This window comes from Diceros bicornis, chromosome 4, assembly GCF_020826845.1.
Source record: "Diceros bicornis minor isolate mBicDic1 chromosome 4, mDicBic1.mat.cur, whole genome shotgun sequence".
In the NCBI taxonomy this organism is placed as follows: Eukaryota; Metazoa; Chordata; class Mammalia; order Perissodactyla; family Rhinocerotidae; genus Diceros; species Diceros bicornis.
Window position 1 is genome coordinate 41,190,537 of NC_080743.1, and position 26,076 is coordinate 41,216,612.

Here is a 26,076-nt window from a genome sequence, read left to right on the forward strand (position 1 = left end):
AAATATGTCTGATAATATGAAGTTTGCTGTTGAATTAATGTGTTTTAGAAGCACATGAAAATGGATATGCGGCTGCTACAAAGCAATATTTGGGAACAATAGAAGGAAATCTGAAAGGTAATCTGTTAAGCTTCATAAGGATTTCCCCTTAAAATTCTATGATGATTATATATGAAAAAAAAAAGTTGTTTAATCAACGTTCTATCCTTTGCATATAAAGTCTCTGTTTTATACTAAACTCCATGTGCAGAAGTTCAGTATAAATTGAGCAAGATTTCAGTATAAATTTGGCATGAATTGAGGCTACTATCATTTATCAAAACCAAAAATCACTCTTCAAAAAAAGCAAGGACTTTAAAATGTTAAATATATTTATTACAGGAAAAAGCATATTATTATTAACATTACTGTGACAAAACCTCAACTAATAAAGATTTTTTTAAGTCGTTTGGTAATATTCTAGGTCTTGTGGACTTCAAATTGTCCAGTGATTTGGGATTCTCCATCCTACAGTCTCTATTCATTTTGAAATAATTTAAACCCCCAAATGAGGCCAACAGCACACAGAACAGTAAAAACTCAAGTGGCTACTCCTAAAACAAAAATCAGAACAGTCTCACTGGCTTGAAATAGACATATGTGCCAGTCTACCCCAAAAGAAGAAAAACACAACCACCCGCAAAAAATACCAAGACGTTCTAGCAAATGGACTCATTTAAAAAAAAACATTTGAGTGGGACTTACAGGTTAGGAAGATACCATACGTCCTCTACATGCTTGCCACAAAGTTGAAGAGACAAGACACATACATATTGACAATTTGTGAAGAAGGTGACAACTTGAGCAAGACTTGAGAGCCATGTAGCAAGTAGTCACAGAACTGCTTTGGGATCAAAACACAAGAACTAGAGATGAGAGGAGATCGAGTATGAGAGGCTAGGTGGCTACTGAGAGTCCCCATGCCAGAGCAGATACAACTAAAGCTTTTATTAAAGTAGGAGAGAAGGGACTGATGTTCAAAGGTATAAGCTGGGCAGAGCAAAGATTTGTTCAAGGGAACATCTTGAGAGTTGATGCATAGCATTCTAGGTCGGACAAGAGAACCATTTATGGATTCATGCTTCAAGACCAAGTTTAGGCACAAGAAATTGAATCAGGACATAAGAAAAGAGGAAGGTAACAGAAGTCAAATAGATCTAGATGGGAAGGGGGGGGGTGTTCATTCAGTAGAATAATTAGAGTAAGATGACTGATCCCAAGGTACAGGCTGCTACTGTATGTCTGCCCTAGTATTAAAGAACATCCCAGGAGACAGCCCCATGGCTTAGCGGTTAAGTGTGCATGCTCCGCTACTGGCGGCCCAGGTTCGGATCCCAGGCGTGCACCAACACATCACTTGTCCAGCCACACTGAGGCCGTGTCCCACATACAGCAACTAGAAGGATGTGCAGCTCTGACATACAACTATCTACTGGGGCTTTGGGGAGAAAAAGGGAAAAAAAGGAGGAGGATTGGCAACAGATGTTAGCTCAGGGCCAGTCTTCCTCAGCAAAAAGAGGAGGATTGGCATGGATGTTAACTCAGGGCTGATCTTCCTCACACACACACAAAAAAAGAACTTCCCAGAGCAGGTCAGGAGCTACCAAGGGCTGACAGATGAGAACCACATGGCTAATGACCCTTACCAAGATCTAGGACCTCAGGGAAGCTTCCGGCATTTGAGCTGGAAAGAATGGATAAATAGCACTGAGACGGCAAGGCATTCTAGTGTTTAGAACTAGGACAGGGTTAGGCACAAGTGGAAAAAAGGGTGGATAGGTAAGGAAAATAGAGGCTTCCAAGGGCCGCAATCAGGCCTGACTTTCAAGGAACATGAAGAAAGCTGTGCTTTCACCCTACAGCAGATGGGCAGAAACAGACCAGACGCCCCTCTCTCTCCACAAAGGAAAACATAACTCCCCTCGCAGTATCAAGGTGACCTGAGAGGAAGGAACAACCAAGGCTTCTCAAGTCTGTTCCTGAGCCTGAAGAAAATTTGATGATGCCTTGACATGAGACTACACAAACTAAAGCAAGAATCTCAAGCTAACTTTCAGCTCCCTCCAGTCACAGAATGGCTGAGGGCCGCTGTTCCCTCAACTTGTTGCTTCATGTCTCCAAGCATTTGGGTGATAATATTTCCCAAATGTTTCTCAAGAAAATGAATCCAAACCTGAGATTACTATTTGGGTGTCCAAAAGAACTGACAGTAAAAGAGGGTTTTGAGACAGCCTTGCTTTCTGCGGAGTCACTTTCAGAATATGCAGAATAGCCTGAGCACAGCCTCATTCTCCACTGTGAAGTATGAGACTGATCCTCTCTATTCCTGCCTTTCTGCTGGATGTTGGGTTTTTTTCTTCCTTTCAAAACTAATTACGTTAGAGAAACTCAGAGTAAAACATTCTGCAAAGCACACTTTTCTCACTATCCTTGTCAATGAACTTCAAATTGTCCTGTGATTTGAGATTCTCTATCCTACAGTCTTTACCCATTTTTAAATAATTTAAACTCCCAAATGAGGCCAACAGCATACAGAACAGTAAAAACTCAAGTGGCTACTCCTAAAACAAAAATCAGAACAGTCTCTCACTGGCTTGAAATAGACATATGTGCCAGTCTACCTCAAAAAAAGAAAAACACAACCACCCGCAAAAAATACCAAGACGTTCTAGCAAATGGACTCATTTCAAAAAAACATTTGAGTGCCTACTATGCTCTAGAGAATACGTAATAAAAATGCAATTAAATACCTGACCTCAAAGGGTTGTTTTTTTTGTTGTTGTTGTTGTTGTTGAGGTAGATTGTCCCTGAGCTAACAGCTGTGCCAATCTTCCTCTATTTTTTGTGTGTGGGATGCCGCCACATCATGGCTTGATGAGCGGTGTGTAGGTCTGTGCCTGGGATCTGGGCCATGAACCCGGGCTGCCAAAGTGCAGCATGCAAACTTAAGCACTATGCCACCGGGCTGGCCCTCAAAGAGTTGTTTTGAGAGTGAAAGAGGACCTGCTTGAGTCTACAGAGTCTTCCCCACCCCAACACTCGGTGAGGGTCAGGGAGCAGCAGCATCCGGGCGCAGTTTCTTCCTTTAAGAGCTCCCCTGTTGGGCCTTGCCTCTCCTCCCAGCCACAAGCAACACGTGCCCAAATTAGCGCCACGACCTCCGGGCTCAGCCCCTAACTTGTGCCTACGCCCTTCAGTGTTCTCTCCCCACACAGACTTGCAGAGGGGAACACCCTATAAAAATGCTGCAGCCACCAGCTCACCCCTCAAGTAAGTTCTCCATTGTCTGCCACCATCCTCCTTGCTTTTGTCAGTTTACACCTGGATTCTCCCTCTGGGCTTGGCCCCTTCACAGATTGCCAGCTCAGTGAGATAGTTAACTTGGTTTGATTTCTTTTTATTCTGAAATTACCTTTTGGCCTCATGCATGAGAGCCAGGCTCCCGGCCACCGTTAAGTCAACTCTGGCCAGAACTCTGGGCCTGTGTTCATCTGGGAGGAGAAACTAAAACTGTCAGCATCAGCAAACTCTAAGTGCTTATCTCTGGAGCATCATGACAGTTGCTTTACATACATTTCCTCATTTAACATGACAACAACTCTATGAAATAAGTATTATTATCTCCATCTGCAGATTATGAAACTGAGGCTCAGAGAGCTTAAATAATTTTTTCAGGGTCACCTAGGTAGAAAATCTAAGTGTCATGATTCAAATGTTGTCTGTTGAGTTCCAAAATTAATGCTTCTAACAGCGATTTTATATGACTTTGAATTTTATGAAAAAGAGAGAATTTTTAGGGGTCTTGGTTTCTGGGAATCTTCATCTGGCCCATCGCTGGGATAATGATCAGAAAAGCAGCCCTAATCCATGAGAATGTTACACAGCAGGGCATCACCTGCAGCTTAAGCTTGTGGTCACACCAAATCCACTGAACTCAGAGCTCCAACCATAAGATGTTCTCATTCTTACCATCCCATCCCCACCCCGTGCCAATTTCCTAAAAGAGACATTCAGCATCACAAGGGGTCTCGGGGTAATGTTTCCAGCTTTTGGAGCTGAAACTATGTTAAACCACAAGGCACCAGGTGGCTTCATGGACTAATCCACAATTTAGCAGACCTAACTCTCCCTTGAACCTAAAGGTACACACATACAAATAAACTCTCTGTCAGTCACCCTATACAGAGGGTTCCTTTCCAACCTTCAAAACAATTTGGGATAATGACTTTCATTTTTTCATACTTCTGTTAGTGGTACCATCATTTTTCCAATGTTGTAAAGAAAGTACAAAAACAATATCTAATCAACATGGAGCTGATGTAAAGTTAAATGAGTTAACATACACAAAGGGCCCTGCACTGTGCTTGACACACGATAAATACAGAATAAATGGTAAATAGTATTATTTTATTTAAATGTTACAACAAATACTGTGAGGAAGATATTATGTCTCCATTTTGTGATTTCCTAATTGAGGCTCAGGAAATTTAAGCAACTAGTCCAAGCTCATGAAGCTATTAACGGGCTGAACTCTGATTTGACTCTTAATGACTACCCAATACTAAGGAGTTTGGAAATTACTACATCGGTCATGGTGAGCAACAGAAACATTTTAAATTGGAAAATTATATCTCCAACAGCAGTATCCCAACACAAGATCAAAAGACACCCGTCTATTCAAGGTCCCCTTAATGCCCACTTCAGTCTCCACTCCAAACCATTATTCCTGGTCACGAGTTCCTTCTTTCCACCACTCCAAATCCCATCTATCCTGGTAGTTTAGGTCCCCAACTTTTCTTTGAGACCTTCCCAGACCACTATAGCCCATATGATCTGTCCTTTCTCTAAAATTATGTGGCACTTAACTCTTATATTATTACTCAGATGCTCCAGTCATTCTTTTATTCAACAAGTATTTATTAAACGCCTAATGTATACCAAGCACTGTGCTGGGGAAAAGAAAAAATGCATGGCCTCTGGCCTTAAGGTCCTTTCAATCTAGGATAAAGATAAAGACATGCAAAGAGGTAAATCTAATAAAGTATTCCCCCAAAGGTATAAGATATGGTGGAAAACGAAGAAGAGATTGGTCACTCCTATAGTATAGCTTGGGAAGTTAGGGCATGAGGACTTGAAAAGAGAGCAATTGCCTTCGATCTGAGTCTTGAAAGATGAGGTGTTCTCTAGCAGACCTCATGAGAGGACGGATCCCAGGCCAGTAAAGAACACTATTATCAAAGGCCCAGAGGAATAAAGGAGCCCAGCATGTTCCGGCAGCTCCCAGGAATTCATTCTGGTTGCAGCACTGACCTGGTTAAAAAAATGACGCTGGAGTTGGGCATTAGCCAGACTGTAGATGCCGTCTGCGCACAGTCCAGGAATCTGATCTGGTTCTGTGGGCAATGAGTGACCACTAAAGGACTGTGTGCAGATAACCGGATTATGTTTGCATGTTAGAAAGAAAACTCTGGCAGCCACGTTGTGGAGGGGGTGAGACCAGAGACAGGGAGACAGCTTCAGAGACTACTGCAACAGGCTGGGTGGAAGAGTCTGAAGATCTAAACTAAGACATGACACTGGGAGTGAAAAAAGGAGTCAAAAAAGAAAGATAAAGCCAACGAGAGAGGCAGTTTAGAAAAGTCACTCTTGCAAGTCAACTGGGGGCTTGCAGGTGGCTACGCTAGCAGCAGGTAGACCAGTTAAGAGGCTGTAACAGCAGCCCAAAAAGAAATGATAAAGACTTCTCCATATTTTCCCTCCTCTTGATTCCACATGACTGGTGTCATCAGTGGGCAGGGCCTTAACCTCACAAATGGTCCTCTGACTCAAAGACTGCTGATCCCTAAACCAAGTTTTCCTTAAAGATGGTGAAAGGTAAATGGAAGTACACAACATAAAGTGAAGAAAACTCCTACACTGGAGTAGGTTGACAAGATTCTCAGGTTTCACTGACTTAACACCAATCTTTAAAACCACTGGTCACGTTGGGTAAATTTCAGTAGCTAATCAGAGCCTGTTTCCAGGGTTTCCTGGGCAACTATCTGGCTATCACAGGAATGTTTTATTGACACGCTATTGCTTTTCCTTATAGCAACAAGGTAACCGTATTGTCCTGGGAAGTATGTACTTTTAAATAGCAATTCTCATAGATGAAGGCAAACAAGAAACTCCTTTGAATTTAGGTTACTGCTGGACAAAGAAAAAAATTCTCTAACGAAAGATTTTAATATTATGGTATCAATATCCCTATCTCCGAAATAAATGATGAGGTGTGACAGCCCACCTTCAGGGCTGTTGAAAAAAATCAATGATCTTTTCAAAATGTGAGCTCTGATATTTGCAAAGTGCTTTTGGTTCAGATGAGGAAAAGCACTAGAGGAGTACACAAACAGATAAATAAATCAATTAAAGAAAAGAAGAAGAAATTGCTCACAGAAGATAAACAAATCACTCCAAAGCAGAATTTTATTAAACTCTACTTAGGTCTGCTCCTCACACAGCCACAATTCTCCCAGCGAGTCCCTCTGTGCTCTGGTGGCAGGCACTTTGCACACACCGTTCATGGAGCAGTGCTGACCACTAATGGCCAGCTGGCTCATTTCAGTTTTCCCAGTTATGTCTCAGAACTGTCTTTGAAGAAGTCATTGATTAAAGTAATCAATCAAATCTCTACATAATAATGCTCTGGCTTCCTATGCTTTTAATATCAAAAAGCCTTCCTCACTAAAAACTAGTAGTAATCAAGTTTCCTGGATCACACACTATCTGTGCTTTTTGATCAAGGGCTCACAGTTAATTTCTTTGGTTTTTTGAGAAGATGTGTTCTACTGAATCAGCATAAATGATCAATCTTATTTCTTTATTAAGATTTTGAATGCAAGTAATGCTTTCCTTTCTAATTAAACTAATTTTGAGTATTATTTTATCATCATTATATTTCCACAGATGGAATAAGGCCTACTTACTGAATTTTCCTGATGGTTTACAGAACAGGTACACAGAATTTAAAGCATATCATCACTTTTAGGACATAAAAGCATTAATCTTCCCAAAGGGACCACACTATCATTGTCCAGTATGTACATGCACACACGTTCTTGTAAAAACACACACACATACACAGAGTAATAACTGTTTAATGTATTTTTGTGTGTGTGTGAGGAAGATTAGCTCTGAGCTAACATCTGCTGCCAATCCTCCTCTTTTTGCTGAGGAAGATTAGGCCTGGGCTAACATCCGTGCCCATCTTCCTCCACTTTATATGGGACGCCACCACAGCATGGCTTGATAAGCAGTGCATAGGTCCCGGCCCGGGATCTGAACCCTCAAACCCCGGGCCCCCGAAGCAGAGCATGCAAACTTTACCACTACGCCACTGGGCTGGCCCCTGTTTAATGAATTTTTGAGAACCAAAAGAGAACAAGCACAAGAGAAAAATGTTATAACTGTTGGGTAGAAATAAGAGAGGAGGAGACACTATTATTTTTGTATCACAATTAGCTTCCACACTTCTCCCACCTTCCTTTGCCATTCACAGGCCTTCAACATATTCAAGAAAGAGGCTGCATGCACAGAATCAAATATGAGAGCAAACTTTCTAGTGATGCAGGAAAAAAATAGATCACAAATTTTTTTCAACTCCCCTCTTTAACTGATCAATGAATTAAGTCCCAGAGAAGGAAGGAGGCTTGCCTGGGTCCCTTGGCCAAGTCAGCGATAGGACTTGCATCCTTCCTCACCTGTTTCTCCTTGTCCAGCACTCTTTGACCTCCACTAAAATGTCTTTTCCATTTGGTTTCCTATCCTGTTTTTAGGATGATGAATATGATCTTAATTAAATCTCAGAATCTTTAAGCCTTCATTACTATTCATCATTAACATGATCCTCAGCTGCCTTACCTTTCCTCCAAATTATTAAAAATATTACTAAAGCATAAATTAATCATCAGGCATTTAACCTCTAAACACCTTTAGGAAATCAGGTTTATTGGCAATTTCACATAAATGCGAATTCTTACTTTCCAAATGAATCTAAAAACCAACTGCAAACAGTCTACTAATAAACATTTAAAATTAATATTTGACTATTTCCCCAACCAGTCAGATATTCAGATTGTCTACCTATCCAGTACATTCTAAATGGCCAGCTAGCCATATTTTAAATTAAACATGAGCCCATGGGATTTAGCCTTTGTGGGCTTTGCACATTTAGACTTGTGTCAATATCAAGAGTCAATACAAACCTAATACTAAAACACTCAATCTCTTATGTTGAAATTTTATAAAACCAAGGATTCTCTTAAAGCATCAATACCCCTTTAGAGGCATTTTTAAACCCCAAAATAAACTCAGCTAAGGGGAGTTTCATTATAATTGAATATGCAATTGTAAGTTGGACTATGCAACACATTGAACAATTAAACAAGCAAGAAGTTTAATTAAATTTCTAATTCACTTTGGATTTCACTCGATCCTGCAATTATAAGGTTTCATGCTAGTATAAGTATTCAGGAGTCAGGAGTACCCTGCTGAAATGAATCTGCAGTGCCAATAATAAGCAATATATTAATGTCAAATAGATGGTAAAATAATGTGTCCTATTGCTAATATTCACTGGAGGCTGGCTGAGTTTTCCTCCTCTACCCCAAATCCACTGACCCCTAGACAGGGAACTGGCAGCTTTTCATGACAGAGATATTGAGAAAAGAGGTAGTCTGCCCCATTTTATGGAAAAGGAACCTACTTATAAAAGGTTTGCCTTAAGGGAAGAGGAATCCCCAGGAATTAAAGGATCTGGGTCTAGCCTCAGTTCCACTACTTGCTACTCCTGTGGTTTTAGGCACATTCCTCTGTATACAAATTTGGGTCCGACTGGATACAAAGTCTGAGATCATCCAGTACATAGAGATTTAAGGGGAAAAAAAGCAATCTGTTAATTGATCTATCTGTAAAATGGCTGAGGTGAGAGGGGGCGGGGTTGCTCCTGACTTCTGCGGTTCCAAATCAAGGGCTCTTCATTACACTTCCCTAAGAAAACCTTCATGAGGGCCGGCCCCGTGGCTTGGCGGTTAAGTGTGTGCGCTCTGCTACTGGCGGCCCGGGGTTCAGATCCCAGGCACGCACCAACGCACTGCTTCTCCAGCCATGCTGAGGCCACATCCCACATACAGCAACTAGAAGGATGTGCAGCTATGACATACAACTATCTACTGGGGCTTTGGGGGGAAAAATAAACTAATTAATTAATTAATTAAAAAAAAAAAACTCTCTCTAAAAAAAAAAAAGAAAGAAAACCTTCATGAGGACAGTCTCACGTACAGGCATATGTATTGTACATAAATGTGTGTAGATGTAGAAATGTGTGTACGTATATAACACAAAACGTCCTCCAATCAGCTATACTGAGGAAAAGGCTTAGCACACGCTACTCATCAACTTGCACAAGTCTAATGCCATAAGCAAAAAAGAATGCTTAGCTCTATAACCAGATACAAAAGTGTTTTCAAGGCAAGAAATAGGCAATAATGCAACACATACAGTCATCATTGTCACAAAGTATCACTTTAATCTTAATACTTCCTATCTTGAAGGATTCAGAAGAGTTTCTAATTCATTATTCCTAGTCTCTATGGTATGTAGAAAATCCATTAGGTTGCTCTATGATGTTTCTTCTAGTAAATCAAAGCCCTGCAAAACAGTTCAGTTTTTTCTCAATCTGAAAGATGTCTAGGTCACGATAATTAGAAAACGCAACTCAAACCCCATCACAATTTTAAACAGGCCAAGAATCCTTTTGCCTTCGTAAACTACATATGACCTCAGGTCTATCTGGTTATGTATGAAAGACTATTTCCAAGCTATCTAAATGTTTTTAAAATGCACTGACAGCAATAGCTTTAATTTAAACTGCCAGTGTTCGGTATGTCAAAGCTCAAATATTCTCTGAGAAGGAGCTTTAATGTATATATTATTAATGCACTATCAGAGAACAGATCCCTGGGTTGAGTCTGACCAGTGAGTCATTAGTCAAAGACTACATAAAGTAAATTTGGTGGATGATAATACATAAGAGAATTTTATTTTTGGTTGCTCTTACTATCTGGGAGAAAAAGAAGCAAAGAAAAATACAGGCAGTCAGTAGTTTTGGGTTAGGAGACAGAAAAACTGGATTTAAAAAAATATCAGTTTTGGGGCTGGCCTGGTGGTGCAGGCAGTTGGGTGAGCGCGCTCCGCTGCGGCAGCCCGGGGTTCGCTGGTTCAGATCCTGGGCGCACACCGACGCACCACTTGGCAAGCCATGCTGTGGCGGCGTCCCATATAGAGTAGAGGAAGATGGGCACGGATGTTAGCCCAGGCCAGTCTTCCTCAGCAAAAAAAAAAGAGGACTGGCAGATGTTAGCACAGGGCTGATCTTCCCCACAAAAAAAAAAAAAAAAGACATCAGTTTTATTCCTTACTAGCCATTTGGGCAAGAAACTCTTTAGAGAAAAGAACAGGGACAACGTGTCCTGCAACATGGTGCGCTGAGAGGAGCCTGGCTAGAATCTCGGCTCCCATCACAAGCTGTGTGGCTCAGGGAGGTTACTTGTATCTCTGGTCCTTAGTTTTCTTATTTGTAAAAAGAGAGATGACTGCCCCCCTCATAAGTTTTGTGAAGGTTTTTTTTTTTTTTTTTTTGTGAGGAAGATCAACCCTGAGCTAACATCCATGCCAATCCTCCTTTTTTTTTTTTGCTGAGGAAGACCAGCCCTGGGCTAACATCCGTGCCCATCTTCCTCCACTTTATGTGGGACGCCGCCTCAGCATGGCCTGACAAGCGGTGTGTCGGTGCGCACCCAGGATCCGAACCCAGGCCGCCAGCAGTGGAGCGCACGCACTTAACCGCTACACCACGGGGTCGGTCCCAGTTTTGTGAAGGTTTAATGAAGCAAATATCAAAAGCGTAGCACTGTGCTTAGAATATAATGTTAATATTAGCAAATGTTAATCCTCTTATAGGATTGATGCAAGCAAAGATTGGAAGAATAATAAATACAATAGGGTTTGTTTACTATAATAAACTTTATAAAATATTATTTTTTATGATTCTTTTTATTTATAAAGCCCATTAATTTAGGGAATTTGTGACTTTTGAAATTACATTTTTTTCCAAAGTGTCGGTTGCTTCGCACAGACAACGTTGTTGCAACTATACAGATGTGGACAGGACTAAACAATCAGGGACCACTGACCACTGGAATAGTCTAATCACCTTTGAGGCAGATAATCTGAGCTCCCAAACTTCAGTGTTTCTTAGAGAAAGATAATAAGCGACAGACAGGTCAAACACATGGTTCAGATAACCACCTCAAATCTGACTCTCTTCAGGAAAGAGAAGCTATTCAATATTAGTCCAAAATTTATCCTGAAGGAGAAAAATGACAGTGTTATCACACTGTGTTCATACCTCCAGTGACTTACATAACACATATTCAATGTTACCTAAGTACCGGACGAAAATAAACATACACATTTATTTAAAACTCATCTTAATCCACTCTGATAGCCAGCCAGGGCTTAGTCTCAGACCATGAGGCTTTTCTTCTCCAATTTCTTTATTTCTCAAAAGAGAACTTAAACTCTGAGAACAAAATCATATTATCTAGAGACCTGGAAGAAAAAAAACACCATCAAACCAAATAAACTCAAAACTTCCCTTAAATCATATCAGGCTCAATCCCAGGATAAGATGACCAAAAATATTGCTATAAATTAACTTGTAAAGAAAGACAATTTACTTTGCTCTAAGGAAATTTTCTGAAGCCAAATAATCCTTACAAATTGTTAATAACATGTACAATGTTACTGTATTCTGTAAAAATATCAAATTCTTATCCAACAGTATCAGTAAAAAAATAAGTGGAAAGTATTTAGGCTCTAAATTATATTTTTCATCTACTGTGTGAATATACTACACAAGAACACCACTTGCTTATAAAACAAACTGAAGAAAACTTTCATCTTTGGAGAACAACAGTAGGTATTCTTGCTATAAATGAGATGGTGTAGTGCAAGGGAAAAAGCTCTGGATTGAGATTCAAGATCACTCTCTGCCACTTGTTAAGTGAAAACACACACACAAAATACTTAATCTCTCCTCTATTTTCTGATTTTTCTCTTAAAGGTAATACCTTCCTGGCTTCTTCATAGGAGCCCTTAAGAATTAAATGAGGTATTATCCAAAAACACTTTGGAAACTATAATGCACTATATAAGAGTAGGGAATTATCCCTATATGCTACCAGACTCAATATTGTAACATGAAGGAATTAAAATCTGAAATCTTCCTTATAATACTCAGAATATTAAAATGCTATGCATATTTCAATCAGACGTCCCAAAATTGATTTGTAAACATCTTGAAACTTAAAACTGTCTCATTTACTTTTTGGAGGGACAAAAGCATCTAGTATCATACCCGCCCATAACACTGGATTGAAATTAAACACTCAATTTACCCATATCTTTACCTTGTCCAGATTAGCATTCAACTAAACTAGTCTATGAAAGAATCTTCTCAAATTAAGTTTCTTTCCATTTATTCAAGAGAAAGAATTTTTAAAACACAGACTTGGAGGAATATCTTCAAATAGCTATTCGACCCCTTCTGAAGGGTTACCATATAGGGAAAAGAGTTAGACATGTTCTATTTGGGCCCAAAAAGTAACATTAGGAAATCATACTTGAACAGATAGGTTTCAACTCTTTATACAGAAGAGTTTTCAACAGTCAAAGCTAAGCAAAGATGGAGTAAATAATGCCAGAGGTAGTGAGTTCCTCATCACAAGAGGCATTCAAGCACAGGCTACACCTGAAAAGAAATTGTAGAAAAGGCTCAAGCATTGAATGTTGTAATAGAACAGCTTGAAATTCCTCTTCAGAGTGTTTATGAGTTTATAACACTGTATAGTTTCTGAAGATCTTGATCATCACAAATGGGTATTCAGAATATACAGGAGAAAAATCACCTAGAACAAATTAATTTTTCTAAATTCCATTACCAGCTGCAAATAGTATTTTTTCCTAATTATTTAAAGCAAAAAATGCATATACTTAACCTATAATGACTTACTTTTTCTAAATGAACAGGAAAAGTCTTCAGTTGCAAATGCCTTTCTTAGATCCCTAGAGGGCTCATAACTCTTTCAAAATTTGCCCAGCAGCGTAACATGTATTGGACTTTTCCACGGCGAAATTTCCAATTCCATTCTCCGCACATCAAAACAATGTGGTATAAACCATTTCCTGTATCTTGCAACTTATCACTGCTTTGCATTGACATTATAATGCTGACTTAAAATACAAGCCTTGTTAGAATGTAAACTTCATGAGAGAAGAGAACTTGTCTTATTCATCCTTATATCCCTAGTGTCTAAAATAGTTCCTGGGCATGTATGAGATGCTCAGTAAATACATAAACAAATGAATGAATATAGATATACAGTATTCAGTCTCATTCAATAATTGTTTCAAGTATGACTTTCTTTTCTCTCCAACTAGATTGCTATTGCTGACTGTCCCATGAAGAGGAAAAATGAAGTTTCTCCCATTGTTTCCACTGTAAGGATTGCCAACCTTCAATTGCAACTTATTTTGTATTATGTATCCCAAAGTAGTAATTCCTATGATCTAATAATTTATCAAGAAATATTCGGACCGGCCCGGTGGCTTAGCAGTTAAGTGCGCGCGCTCCGCTACTGGCAGCCCGGGTTCGGATCCCGGGCGAGCACCGATGCACCGCTTCTCCAGCCATGCTGAGGCCGAGTCCCACATACAGCAACTAGAAGGATGTGCAACTATGACATACAACTGTCTACTGGGGCTTTGGGGAAGGAAAAAAAGGAGGAAGATTGGCAATAGATGTTAGCTCAGAGCTGGTCTTCCTCAGCAAAAAGAGGAGGATTAGCATGGATGATAGCTCAGGGCTGATCTCCCTCCCAAAAAAAAAAAAAGAAAAGAAAAGAAAAAGAAACATCCTAAAAGTAGTACTTGTGACATTAACTATTAGGTTTAGACTTATGGATTAAAGCTTGCTCACTATCATAGAATTCACTGATTATGTCATTTTCTTAGAGGAAACCATATACGCAGCTGACACTACAACAAACGATTCCAAAACAAACTTATTATTTATGTTAATCTCTACATTACCCAGACAAGCTGGAGACAGCACAGTGACCACCAGTGTCAGGTTAAACTCTCCTGGTTCCACTATTATTATTCTTATAAGAAGAACAGAAAAAAACACACACAACAGATCAAAGGCTCTGTTATAAAGGCCCAGAGAATCGAACATTAATTCAGCTTAATAATTTTATTTGCATTTAGTTTTACCCAGAGTAATGCTTATTTGTTGATGGAAATTTTGATACCCATCTTTCATCCTTCCTCCTGCCTATGACTTCTCCTTTTTTATAAGCATGCTCAGGAATGCCAGGAAAATGTCAAATAAGTATGAAATATAACCAGAGAAAAAGGAGAGAGGTTGATCCCCACTAGGCAATAAAAGAATAAGAATACTATTTAATATTTACTAATGCTTTGTCATGCATGAAATGCTTTTGCATGTTTCTGGGTCAAACAGGCTACTGAAAGACTCCATTTTATGACAGCTGTGATTTTTCTGAGCAGTGTCCCATGTCCTACTTCCTTTTATTGCTGCCAGGAAACTGTGGTTTAGTTCCCTATACTGACTTAACTGCCAATTTTGAAAGGTTATGGACAATACATTAGATTCAGGGAGAGTCGAGCTGGCTTCAACTTGGGAGAGTAATGTGAGTAGGTCAGTACCATGAGACTCAGCACAGCCCAGGAGCAACGGATCACGTCGGCACAGATTTCACATCCATAAACAAATTCTTCATATTAAAAACTGGTAATGAAAGCCTTTTAAGGAGAAACAATAAAAGCTGTCTTTAGAGAAAATAATTTCTCCAAAAAAACAAAAATGTACATGGGCAACAAATCCAGAGATGCTCTGTGGACTGATACATTGGTCGTTATGCCTATAAGACTACCAGTTTCCAAATAGACACTGATGGGCTTTGAACACCAAGGAAATGCCAAAGCAGGTGCCACCACAGTCAAAATGTCACCCCCACATATAGCCCATCTATGAGGCTCACCCTTGGGCCAACTCTTGACACCACCATAGTCTTCCTTCACCCCATCTAGTTTTCCTTGGTGTGCTCTCCAGGGAGGAAATTTCAGAATAAATAACAGGCACAAATGTCATTACTGCCGGGAAGAAAATGCTTCAAGAGCACGAACAGCCATCACTGACTAAAAATCTATCCTTGTTGATGTGGTTGACTATTGAGCAGAGAAAAGCTTGCCATGTTGTTGCTACTGGCCTGGATTCTGTGGGCCTCAAAGTCCTTTTCAATAAACCATGTAACAAAACTTAATGAAGCCAGATACCTGAATAGATGCAGTCTGCTCCTGGAGCAGACATTTTTGATATTCAATTGGACAGTACAAAATAATGCCAAATACAGATAATTCATCCAGGTATTTATGTTTTGGCTTTGATGGAGTAGAGAACATTTTGGAGCTAAATCATTAGGATGGACTAAACAGGAATCAGTGGTACTAAAAAATTACACTTCTACAAATGGCCACAGTGTGGTTCCATTATAGCTGAGATCATTTAGTGGCAACACATTTTCACTACATTCTGCATGCCTAAATCATCTTTGTGCTCTAAAACAGAGGTCACTAACTACAGCCCATGGGCCAAATACAGCCCACCACCTATTTTATTGGAACACACCACACTCATTTATTTATGTATTACCTATGGCTGTGTTATTACTATAAAGATAGAATTGAGTAATTGTGACAGAGACCATATGGCTGACAAAGCCTAAAATATTTACTCTCTGGCCCTTCATAAGAAAAGTATGCTGGTCCCTGTTCTAAGAGTTGAAATCTGTAGTCTCAACAGATACTTATTTATATATTTGAGAAGATCTAAACAGACATCCTGATGAAGAAAATGAAGAACAAGAGGGAAAGGAAAAGAAAGGAAGAGAAATAGTAGTAGTAGAAGTAGTTTGGGCTTGCTATAGAATGCTCTGACTTAGTTTCACGTTGGCATTAGAGGAAGCTCCATCTGGGCAAAAACATAAACAAAGTCAGTCTTTTAAATTTTCATAATAGACTGTCAAATTTGCTGCCAAACCTTCAATATTATAAACATGGATCTCTCATCAATCAACAACAAAGACTATCTTCACTTAAGATAGTCACTTAATCTTGAATTGATGTGTAACTAACGCAGCTTTTTTCCTCTAAATCCCAGGATGGCTAGAGGAGGCGTGCTCTCTGGCCTGACTAGTCACTCCCTATAGGAGAAGCAGTGAGGTCTGGAGGACTGGTCCACCGCAGGGAGCAGCACACGGTGGGGAGGGTCACACTCTGGGCTCTACTGAGGATGTCAAGGAGACCAGTGAAACGACAGAGGGAACAGGCATATGAAATGAGCCTCCTTTGTGACACCCATCAGTATTACAAAACGTAGACTGTGACTGGATTTCAGGTACACAATGGAGAAGGAATGGAGCCTTTCTTCCGTGTCTGATAGGTGGAAAAAAAGAAGCAAGCCACAAGGAATCAGGAGTGTGAACAGAGAGAAATGTGAGGAAGTAAGTGGGCTTTGAGCACCTCAGACTCTAGAACTGGAGTTTGGGCCAAGTTTTGCCTACATCTCCTAGAGACAAGCAGGGCCCAAAAAGCTTAGGAGTTGCATATTATTCTCTAGTTTTTAGCATAAGTATAGATTAGATCAGCATTATTTGAGAGAGTCTAGGTAAAACGAAAATTACCCACCCTGCTTGTTACTATAAGTGCTATCCATGCATCAAGTCATACTGCCAAAAATAAACACATATGGGAGGGAAAAAAAGAAACATAACCTGAAAGCCTCAGGTTAGGTGTCTACAAAAATGTCTTCGAAAAATGGCAATCTCATTTTTGAAGGCTAATTTAAGAAAGAAATAAAGACATATGACATCAACTTCTAAAGCTTCAAAAAGTCTAATGTTGCTAGTGGAGAACATGTTTTTCAGTGTCTCTTACCTAAGGATCCACATTATAAAGTCTTCTTATCAGACTAGAAAAAGTTTCTCCCTCAAGGGCTGTTGTGATATTTTGTCAGACAATAAAATTCCCTAACTTATCAAGTCTTTGTTTCTTTTATTGCCCTTTGTTTCTTTTATTGCCTTGTCAGAAAACTTAAAGAGTAAAATTTCAGATTTACAATAAAAATATGATTATCCACTATGTGCCAGGCACTGTTAGGACATGTTGTTCATGCCTGCAAACAACAGTGACAAGATCCCTGCCCTCCTGGTGTTTATAGTCCAGTGGGAGAAACAGACATGACATAGACAGCTATGAAACTGGAAATCTCACCAATCTAAGGGCTCAGGCAGTTCAGCCTTGGGACATTGAAGGTACACAGACAGCAACCAAAATAACCAAAAAGCAATTTTATTCTTTACTTAGCATTTCAAAGAACATAAAAGGAAATATAAGTCTGAGTCCAGTGAAATGTATTTCTAAAGGCCCTTTTCCCCTTTCCAAATCTCTCAGACCCCACAGCTATTCCAGAGCTTCACTCACACCAAAGCCCAAAACTTTCTATTCCCAGACCCATGAAGCTTTTGTTTTCCCTTTCTCCCAAGATTAACCACATAGTTCAATTTAGCTTCTCTCCTAATAAGCAAGAAAGAATCCTTACGTTTTAGGAGAAGAAAAGATAAGTAAAATTGAGCAGGCAAGTAACAGATTCTCTTTAACAAGGAGAGGGATTGTGAGGTGGAGGGAAGGCTTTAAACACTACACTTGGATAATTTTTGTCTGGCCGTATAGTTACAATTGTGAGAAGATACTGGGGAGGCAAGGTTACTAATTTAGCATAATGGTCAGGAGACATCTCTCTCATCAAGTGACATTTAAAGCCAAGATTTGTAGGATAAAGAACCAGCTACCCAAGGAGCAGGAGGAAAGACTATCCTAGGTAGGGAAACCTCATGGGTGAATGCCTGAGGCCCGTGCATTCTCCAGACACTGAAATACACTCAATCTAACTAGAGCAAAAAGAGCCTAGGTAAAACTGATGTGAGATGTGGCTAGAAAGATAGGCAGGATAAAATCATGGAGGGCTTCTCAGGTCCTGGTAAAAATTTTAATATTATACCAAGTGCAATAAATAGCCAACAAAGGGTTTTAAGTAGGGCAGGACACAATCATATCACCATGGATGCTTCCTGAAGAATGGACTAGGCAGGGAACACAAAAGCTACTTAGAGATGTGGAAGGTTTAAACCAGGGAGGGGAGGATGGAGATTACAAGCAAGAGGTCAGATTTAATCTGCAGAGATTGGTGAGAAACTGAATATATACAGAGGGAGAAGAGCAATTCTTGGGCCTCTATCTATTTTATAAGATAGAGTAAGTGGGAATGGGAGGAAGAGATTATTTGGATAGAAATACCAAGAGTTCAGTCTTGAAAGTCAATCCATTATGTATTAATTGAAAATTATTATGTTTAGAAGTTACAGCATTTCAATTCAATTGCAATAGCTCCCTCATTCTTATATGCTCACGGCTTCCAATAGCGTCTGGCAACAAGGCAAGCGCTCAATAAATATTTGTAGAATGAACACAATTTCCTCTGGCAATTATCTCTCTGGTCTTCAGAATATCTGAACAATATCTTTAGATTAAAACAAATTATACTTGATAAAATATAATTTTATATTTGAAATGTGAAAAACATACTCATTGCTTTCATAATACAAACTACAGAAGGTAAATTTCAAGAATATGTTCTCATGTAGTGGAGCCAGAGTTTGAGGAAAACACTTTGAAACATTGTTGCGTTTGACCTCTGATTATTTAAATTTTTCTTTTTAATTCTGTGGCATGTGTGCTTCTGATTGTGAATGACCTCAAATTCCTTCTGGAAATAGATGCGCAATAAATTAGAAAGAAACACTGTGGCTCAGATTAAATGGGATTTGTGGAGTTTAATGGCTAGATTCCTGCCCCCTGACCCATTCCACTTGGAGAACACTCTTTTTCGGGGTGGGGGGGGCTCATCCTGGGAAACAAAGCCCAGGGGCTGCCCCTCCAGATGACAATGCAGCCTTGGCCCAGAGCCCCTCCCCAGCTCTAGAATTTCCATACCCCCTCATTCTCTTCTCCCCACTGCCATTAATCTTAGCATTCAACAGATACATATCCGGGCTGACATTTTAGCAGACAGCTAATGATCTCTGTGCTATTTTTCCTTAGGGAATCCATGTAGCACGGTGCCTGCCATAGGGCACACAGCGAAGAAATCTTAGATAGCAGTGGTAATAACGGTATATGCATCTTCAAAGGGGCTTTCTTTATTCAATGGAGTAAATATAAATTGTTAGAATTTCAAGAATTGGGTCAAGTCAGTCAGAAGAAATTTCAGGCAAGAGGGCCTTTCAATTCCCTTCAATAAACACTACAGAGGCTGGTTCAGAATCTACCATTTTCTACTTCTTCCTATTTTACTTTTCTTTCTGTCTCTAACTCTTCCTTTAAAAAGTCTTCTTATCCTATTATTCAGTTTCTTTATTTCATGTTTTACATTTCTGGAACATTTAAGGCAACTGTCTGATCCTTTAGGTCCTAGCCACAGTGCGAAAAAAAAAAAAGAAAAAAACCTGACTCCAGTTTTAGATAACAGGATTTGAGCCCCGCTGCTTATTTTAGCATCTTCATGGATAACAAAAATGCTGTGATCTGAGATCCTGAACTCTATTGTAAATGATATAGCATTGAACTTGTACAAATTCGCTGAAATGCTCCTGTGATTGCTAGTTTCCTGAGCTATAAAATGGGTGTGACAATATTTATTGTCAATTAATAAATAATATTTATTAATCTAAATCTAACAGAATTCATAAAAGCACACTGGATATAAGGGATCTGGGGGAAACATATCCATAGTTTCCTAACAATATTTTGAACATGGCTATAGGCACTCATATCCACGTTTTCCAACACCATTATAAAAACTAGCTTAAGCTAATAAAAATATTTGCCAGACTATTTCAGAGATAACTAAATGGAATTGTGATAGACAGTGACAAAAAATCCTTTTGGAAATAAGAATAAGCAACATGTATCAGTCTTTTAAAGATTTTAATACATTCTTTAGAGCACGGTCCTCAGAACTATAGCTCTTGAACATTATTCAGCTCAATAACTGTTCCAACCACCTCAAGAGCAATCAGTCCTGCTACCACTTCTTCTCACAGGAAAAAGGAAAAAAACTTCCTTCTTCCTGCCCTATCCAAGTGGGTCACTGCTGCTTTTCTCTTTGTTCAGCCTTTCTTACAGAGGTTTTGCCAAGTTCTGATGTGGTTCATTGCATATTTTAAATGCTAGAAGTGGATATGGCCAAAGAAAGTCAGAGAACACGGCTACTGACAGGGATGGGGATGCGCTTGGGAAAGACAGAGGCTGAGATTTAGGTCACCTCTGGGGAGATGATTTGTGTTTACTGGATATTTACTGTTTATTGGTATTCCTGCTTTTCTATGGTCTTTTTTAATGTTCCAAATTAAGAGCAGTATTTTAAATGCCTTAAAGGTGATCTGCAATTTTTTTTAAATAAAAATGATCCAGTCATCCTCTAAACAGCAGAATTGCCATCTTCTGTAAATAGAACTGGCAAGCGTTTCATCAGTCTTAAAACATCACCTCCCTTGATTTGTCGCTACCCTCCCACCAATGCCTCCCTTTCCTTTTCAGAGTTTCTTAAAGCAACATTGCAGAGTGCTCCAGGCAGACTTATGGGGCCCATGTTAATGCTAAAGAGACTGGAAAAAGTCAGTCTGTTCAGATACACCAGGCTTACTGCTTTTCATGTATTGCCATGAATGCTGCAGGATTTCTTAGTTTTCTTTTATTCTCCATGTCTTATAGAGTAAGAGTACTAGAACTTTCGATAATGGATAAAACAGCAAAATTTGAACCATAGGCAATGTCTTAAGCTTCAGGACTTACCTAGATTATTCTATTTTCCTGAGCACAAGACAGGAAAGAGCTGTCTTACAAAGCCGGAAGCAGGGCTATCCTGCATAACGAGCTTCAAAAAAGAGAGGAGGAAATAAAAGAACGGAATATTCTGATGCTGGAATAAAATCCCTAATCTTATTTTGCCATACGTGGCATAATCCCTGCTTACAGAAGCCCCCAACTTCGACTTTGAGCAATTCTCAAAAAACGGACTTCCACCCTCTCACTATCTGCATGAACAGCCAATGGAACTCTGAAATACAAACAGCCACTTCCATGGACGATTAATTATATTGTTGAGGCACTTGGAAAATGCTCAAAGATTAATAATCCCAGTTTCCCTGTGTGTGGTACGGCCATCCTTCTGGTGGTGGAACAATTTAAGTCTGTCCATACTCCTGTATGTATACATCTGTAAGGCAGCAACTGCTAGTTGCCTGTATGCACCTGTTTCTTCCTTCTCCCTTGGTAAGAGAACTTCGATTCTGAGCCAGACATAATCCTGCCTGGAATAAAGACTACATTTCTTAGGATCCCTTGTCAGATGTGGCCACACGGCAAGTTCTGGTCAGCATTACGTAACAGAAGTTTGTGGCATTTCTGCGAAGGATTCTTAAAAGTGAGGGATTACTTTCTGCTACCTAGAATGTAGATTTTATAGCTGGGGCTCCAGCAGCTATGTTGGATGACAAGGCAACCAATCCTTAGGATAGTAACCAAATGCTGATAATGGCAGAGCAGGAAGATCTGAGTCTGGGTCACTAATGATCCCCCAGAGAGCTGCCATACCACCCCTTGACTACCTACCCCAAATTCTTTTACATGAAAAAGATCTAAGCATCCATCTTGTTGAGTCTCTTATATGCAGGGTTTAGCTGTTTGATTTATGGAAACTGACCGAAATATTAACTGATAAGCCTATCATACAATCCAACGAGCCTGCCTGTTCTGGAACAAGAAATTTAACTTCCCTCCTCTGCAGAAATTCCTTCCTCATGTAAAGATTACAGAGCTGAACAGAACCCATGAGAAAATAGCCGAGCATCCTTCCCATGAGAGCAAAGACTTGAGATCGCTCTGCCTTGGCCCATTATCACCAACCCCAGCACCCTCTCACTCCAATTCTAACTGCTCGACTCCAAGTGCTGTCTATCACTTGAAACCTCACTAAAGCAGCAGAGCAGGCTTATGATGTAACCCACTAGCCATTAGACTGGGCAGACGTCACCAATGTCACCACCTGTGCCCAAAACCAAAGGGGTCCCTGTAGTGTAGCCACTGCATTAATACACAAAACTACTGACCTCTTTTGTTTAATTACTTTAATCAATAACAATAAATTGTAAGAACTGTAATAGTATACCAGAAGATGCCCTCTGATTTTATAAGTACCCATAGATGTACAGGATCCTAAATGCAAAACAACAATAATAATAGTGATAAGAACAGATATCACCTATTGTTCAATCCTGTATGACTGCTGTTGTACTATTTGGTTAGCATTCTGCCTGACATATATTACGTGGAATTTGAAATAAATATTATCCCTATTTTACAGAGGAGGAAACTGAGGCTCTGAGAGGTTAAATAACTTGGCTACGACTACGCAGCCAGTTCATGGCAGTGATTATAGATGAACCTAGAATTGTTTATAAGCTTAAAAATATTCTGGTTATACAATCCTGTTTCTCAAAATGTTAGATTAAATAATCATAAGAAAATCTTTATTTTTCTCTCTTCGGAACTACAGTAAAACATTCTAATATCGCCTCCATTTTATACTAACACGAGCATTTCAAAACAAAGCAAGAACAAAAATAAAAACCTGATAGAGTTTCTCCAAAAATGGTAAATAATGCTAGAATACAAACGAAACAAATCACAAAAGTGTTTTTCTTAATTTTATCTTTTGCTAACAGTTTCAACTTCAGGGTGACCTATATGTTTCCATAACAAGGGTCATTACACACCTTTTAATCCACAAACATCAAAACTAAAAAGAAACCTCTATAATGGCTTGTTCTTGTGTAATTACATCTCTTTATGCCATTCCTTTTAAAACAGGTCTGATTTTATTTCCCACCTTTTTGGTTGAGCTTCCACTTCAGCAAAAGAAAAGAACACTGAAAGAAATCAAGCCCTTATACCACTCGTTGAATACGTCAAGCAATTTACCCAGGAATCAAACAATAAATGAGTTAAAAACAAATGGAGAAGAAATCAATCTATGAAAAATAAGATATGAGCATGTATGTATATATGTGTATGTATGTGTTTGGGGGGCATTTCTATTCAATTTAAAGGTATATATAAAACATGGTAATTACATTAAAAGTTTATCATTAGAATAATTAATATTTTCATGGGCTGCTAAAAGCTAAAGAATTAGAAGCCCATGAGAAGAAAGTCAAACAGAAGGTTAGAGCTCCCTCTTTCTTTTTCTTGAAGAAATTCACCAAAACCTCTCCCCTAGGAGCCCAAAGTTATCAAGCCTACTGCCTAGAAGCACTCATATTCAGAGCAAAGTGTTTCCGCAGCCTCGCTACACGTGCTACAAGCATTAGAGTACATTTATTGGTAGCTCATTATTCATAAGAGACTTAAGCAGTAGAAAAAAGTACTTTTAAAAGCAGAAATACTCACAAAGCCATTTCAAACTGTTCCAGCCATTTTTTCTTCAAATCTTTTGTCTTGCAATAAAATTCTAACCCATTTTGTCCTTGGGTATGAATGAGGTAGAAGCCATAAGACCACTGTTAAAGTTAATATTCCTCAGGTTAATACGTATCAATCATTAACAAAGTCATGTTTCCAAATTCATTAAAATACCACCATACTCATTCACAAACCTCTCATAATATTACCAGTGTACAAACTGTGAACAATCAAGATTACTGTAGTCAACTTCATCTCTATAACAATTTCTATGCCAAATGCATTTTATTATCTTGATCATGAAGGCATTAGAGATGACTATATCAGCTGTGCATTGTCCAATTATTTCTCACAGAGGCTTGCTCCTAATCAATTTCTAGAAACAAAAACACCTGGATCGACAAGCCACCTCTCACAGGAATGTACTAGCAGACTTTCCTTGAATAATCAAAGTTATGAGTAAATTACAATTATTAATTTCCAAGAATTCACCTTTTTATTTTCTTTATCAGTTGTAGGATTATTGGCTATTTTGTACTGCTGAAGATCTATTATTTCCTTCATTTCATAGTTATCACCTTTCCTTTTACATACAATCACTGCCAAATCAAATAAGAAGATATGCCTGAGAGAGAGAGAGAAAGAGAAAGATTGATTGATTTAAAATGGTTTGGAAGCATGTGTGTTCATTCTCCCCTGGTAAAATTTAACTAAACCAACCAACCATTTGTCCTTTGAGTTAAAGACAAAGGCAACGCTGCACATTGAAAAGAATGAACTGTGTGTACCCTGGCACTTTCCTTTACTAAATAGATGGCCCTACTGTACCTCAGTTTTCTCATTTAAAAAATAGACCAAAAAATAGACCAAATTACAATAAGAACAATATCCACCCTGCAGAGTTGCTGTAAGGAACAGGTGAGATAATCCATAAAGCATTTACATGAGCAATTACTTTTGTTTTAGTTTAAAAGCTAAACATTTACAGAATAATATTAATGACAACAATAGCAGTTAACTTCCACAGATGTTACTGGGAGTCAGCCAGAACGCCTTGAGACGCGTTCATCCCCTTCACCAACCTGACTCATTTAACTTAAATTCCCAGGACCATCCATCTGCTGAGGTAGCTATTATTATCATCTTCATATTATTGGGGAGGAAATTGAGGTTTAGAGAACTGAGATAATTTGCTCAAGGTCACACTGCTAGTGAGGTGCAGAGCAGGATTCACATCAGGGTCTAATGGTGGAACTCGTGCTTTTACCGTCTATGTTGCTCCTCAAGATTTAATAGACCACCTGAGACACAAATTGAGCCGTATATGAGCAAAATGTAAATAAGAAAAATTATGGTTAAATTTACATGTTGATATTTCTCTTCTTTCTTATTAAAAACAATGTAATTGGGGGAGAAAACAAACCTTATAATCCTATCATCCAATACCAATACTAGTATCTTTTCAAAAACTCCCATTGATAAACACACATACATTTTTTAAACAATGATAATGATAACACATTCACATAGCTCTAATACTTGCATCACTTTCAAATCCTGTTTTCCTGGAGAGGCTAAAAGGATACGTCTCCTAGGAGCTACCTGCAGACCCTGGGTATTAAGGAGGAAGCAAGAGCTGATGCTGCCCCCTGCTGGTTGACTTTCTCATCTCCACAGGTTCCAGAAAATGGCTATTTCAACCAAATGGATCACATAATATAATTAAGATTATATAACTATAATCACAATCACATAATATAATTAAGGACACCAGGTCAATTTTGTATTATTTTTAGTTATTTTAAAATGTATAAGAAAAAAAATCAAACAATTGTGTTTTTATGGTAATTACCTATTGCTACTTATCTCTACTACTTTAATGTGTACTTTTTTACCCTAGCTGACATTCTGTATTTGTCATTTCCTTCTTAAGCACTTAAACTTACACAAATCAACAGACACCAGGACAGAGAAGAGAATACCTAACAGATCTATATGAGAAAATTTTAGAAAACCCTAGGTTGGTCTGTCCCCTTGTTTTTTCTTTCTTTGTTTCCTTCCTTTGTCCTGGAGGAATTGTTTTTAAGGTTTTCTCAATCTTCTGATACTAATTATTTTGAAAATAAGTATTGCTCCTCTTTTCTCACCTTTCTTGTTTTGTATGCTTGTCTAGAGTAGTGATTCGAATTTCGCCATCTCCCTGAGGTCGTCCAAAAAGCAAAACTGGTTGATTCTAAAATATAAAGTTTACATGTCTCAGTTTTTCAGAATCACATA

General features: G+C 38.9%; 1 protein-coding gene across 1 annotated transcript in view; it reads right to left on the minus strand.

Annotated features, from left to right (window-relative positions):
* VAV3 (vav guanine nucleotide exchange factor 3) overlaps nt 1-26,076 on the minus strand; it is a 352,245-nt gene that overhangs the window by 133,632 nt on the left and 192,537 nt on the right. The window contains exons 13-15 of the mRNA XM_058538664.1: nt 25,947-26,032; nt 24,292-24,424; nt 23,788-23,897 (exon numbers count right to left, since the gene is read on the minus strand). Coding sequence (XP_058394647.1) covers nt 23,788-23,897; nt 24,292-24,424; nt 25,947-26,032 — 329 coding nt within the window. The remainder of the gene's footprint in view (nt 1-23,787; nt 23,898-24,291; nt 24,425-25,946; nt 26,033-26,076) is intronic.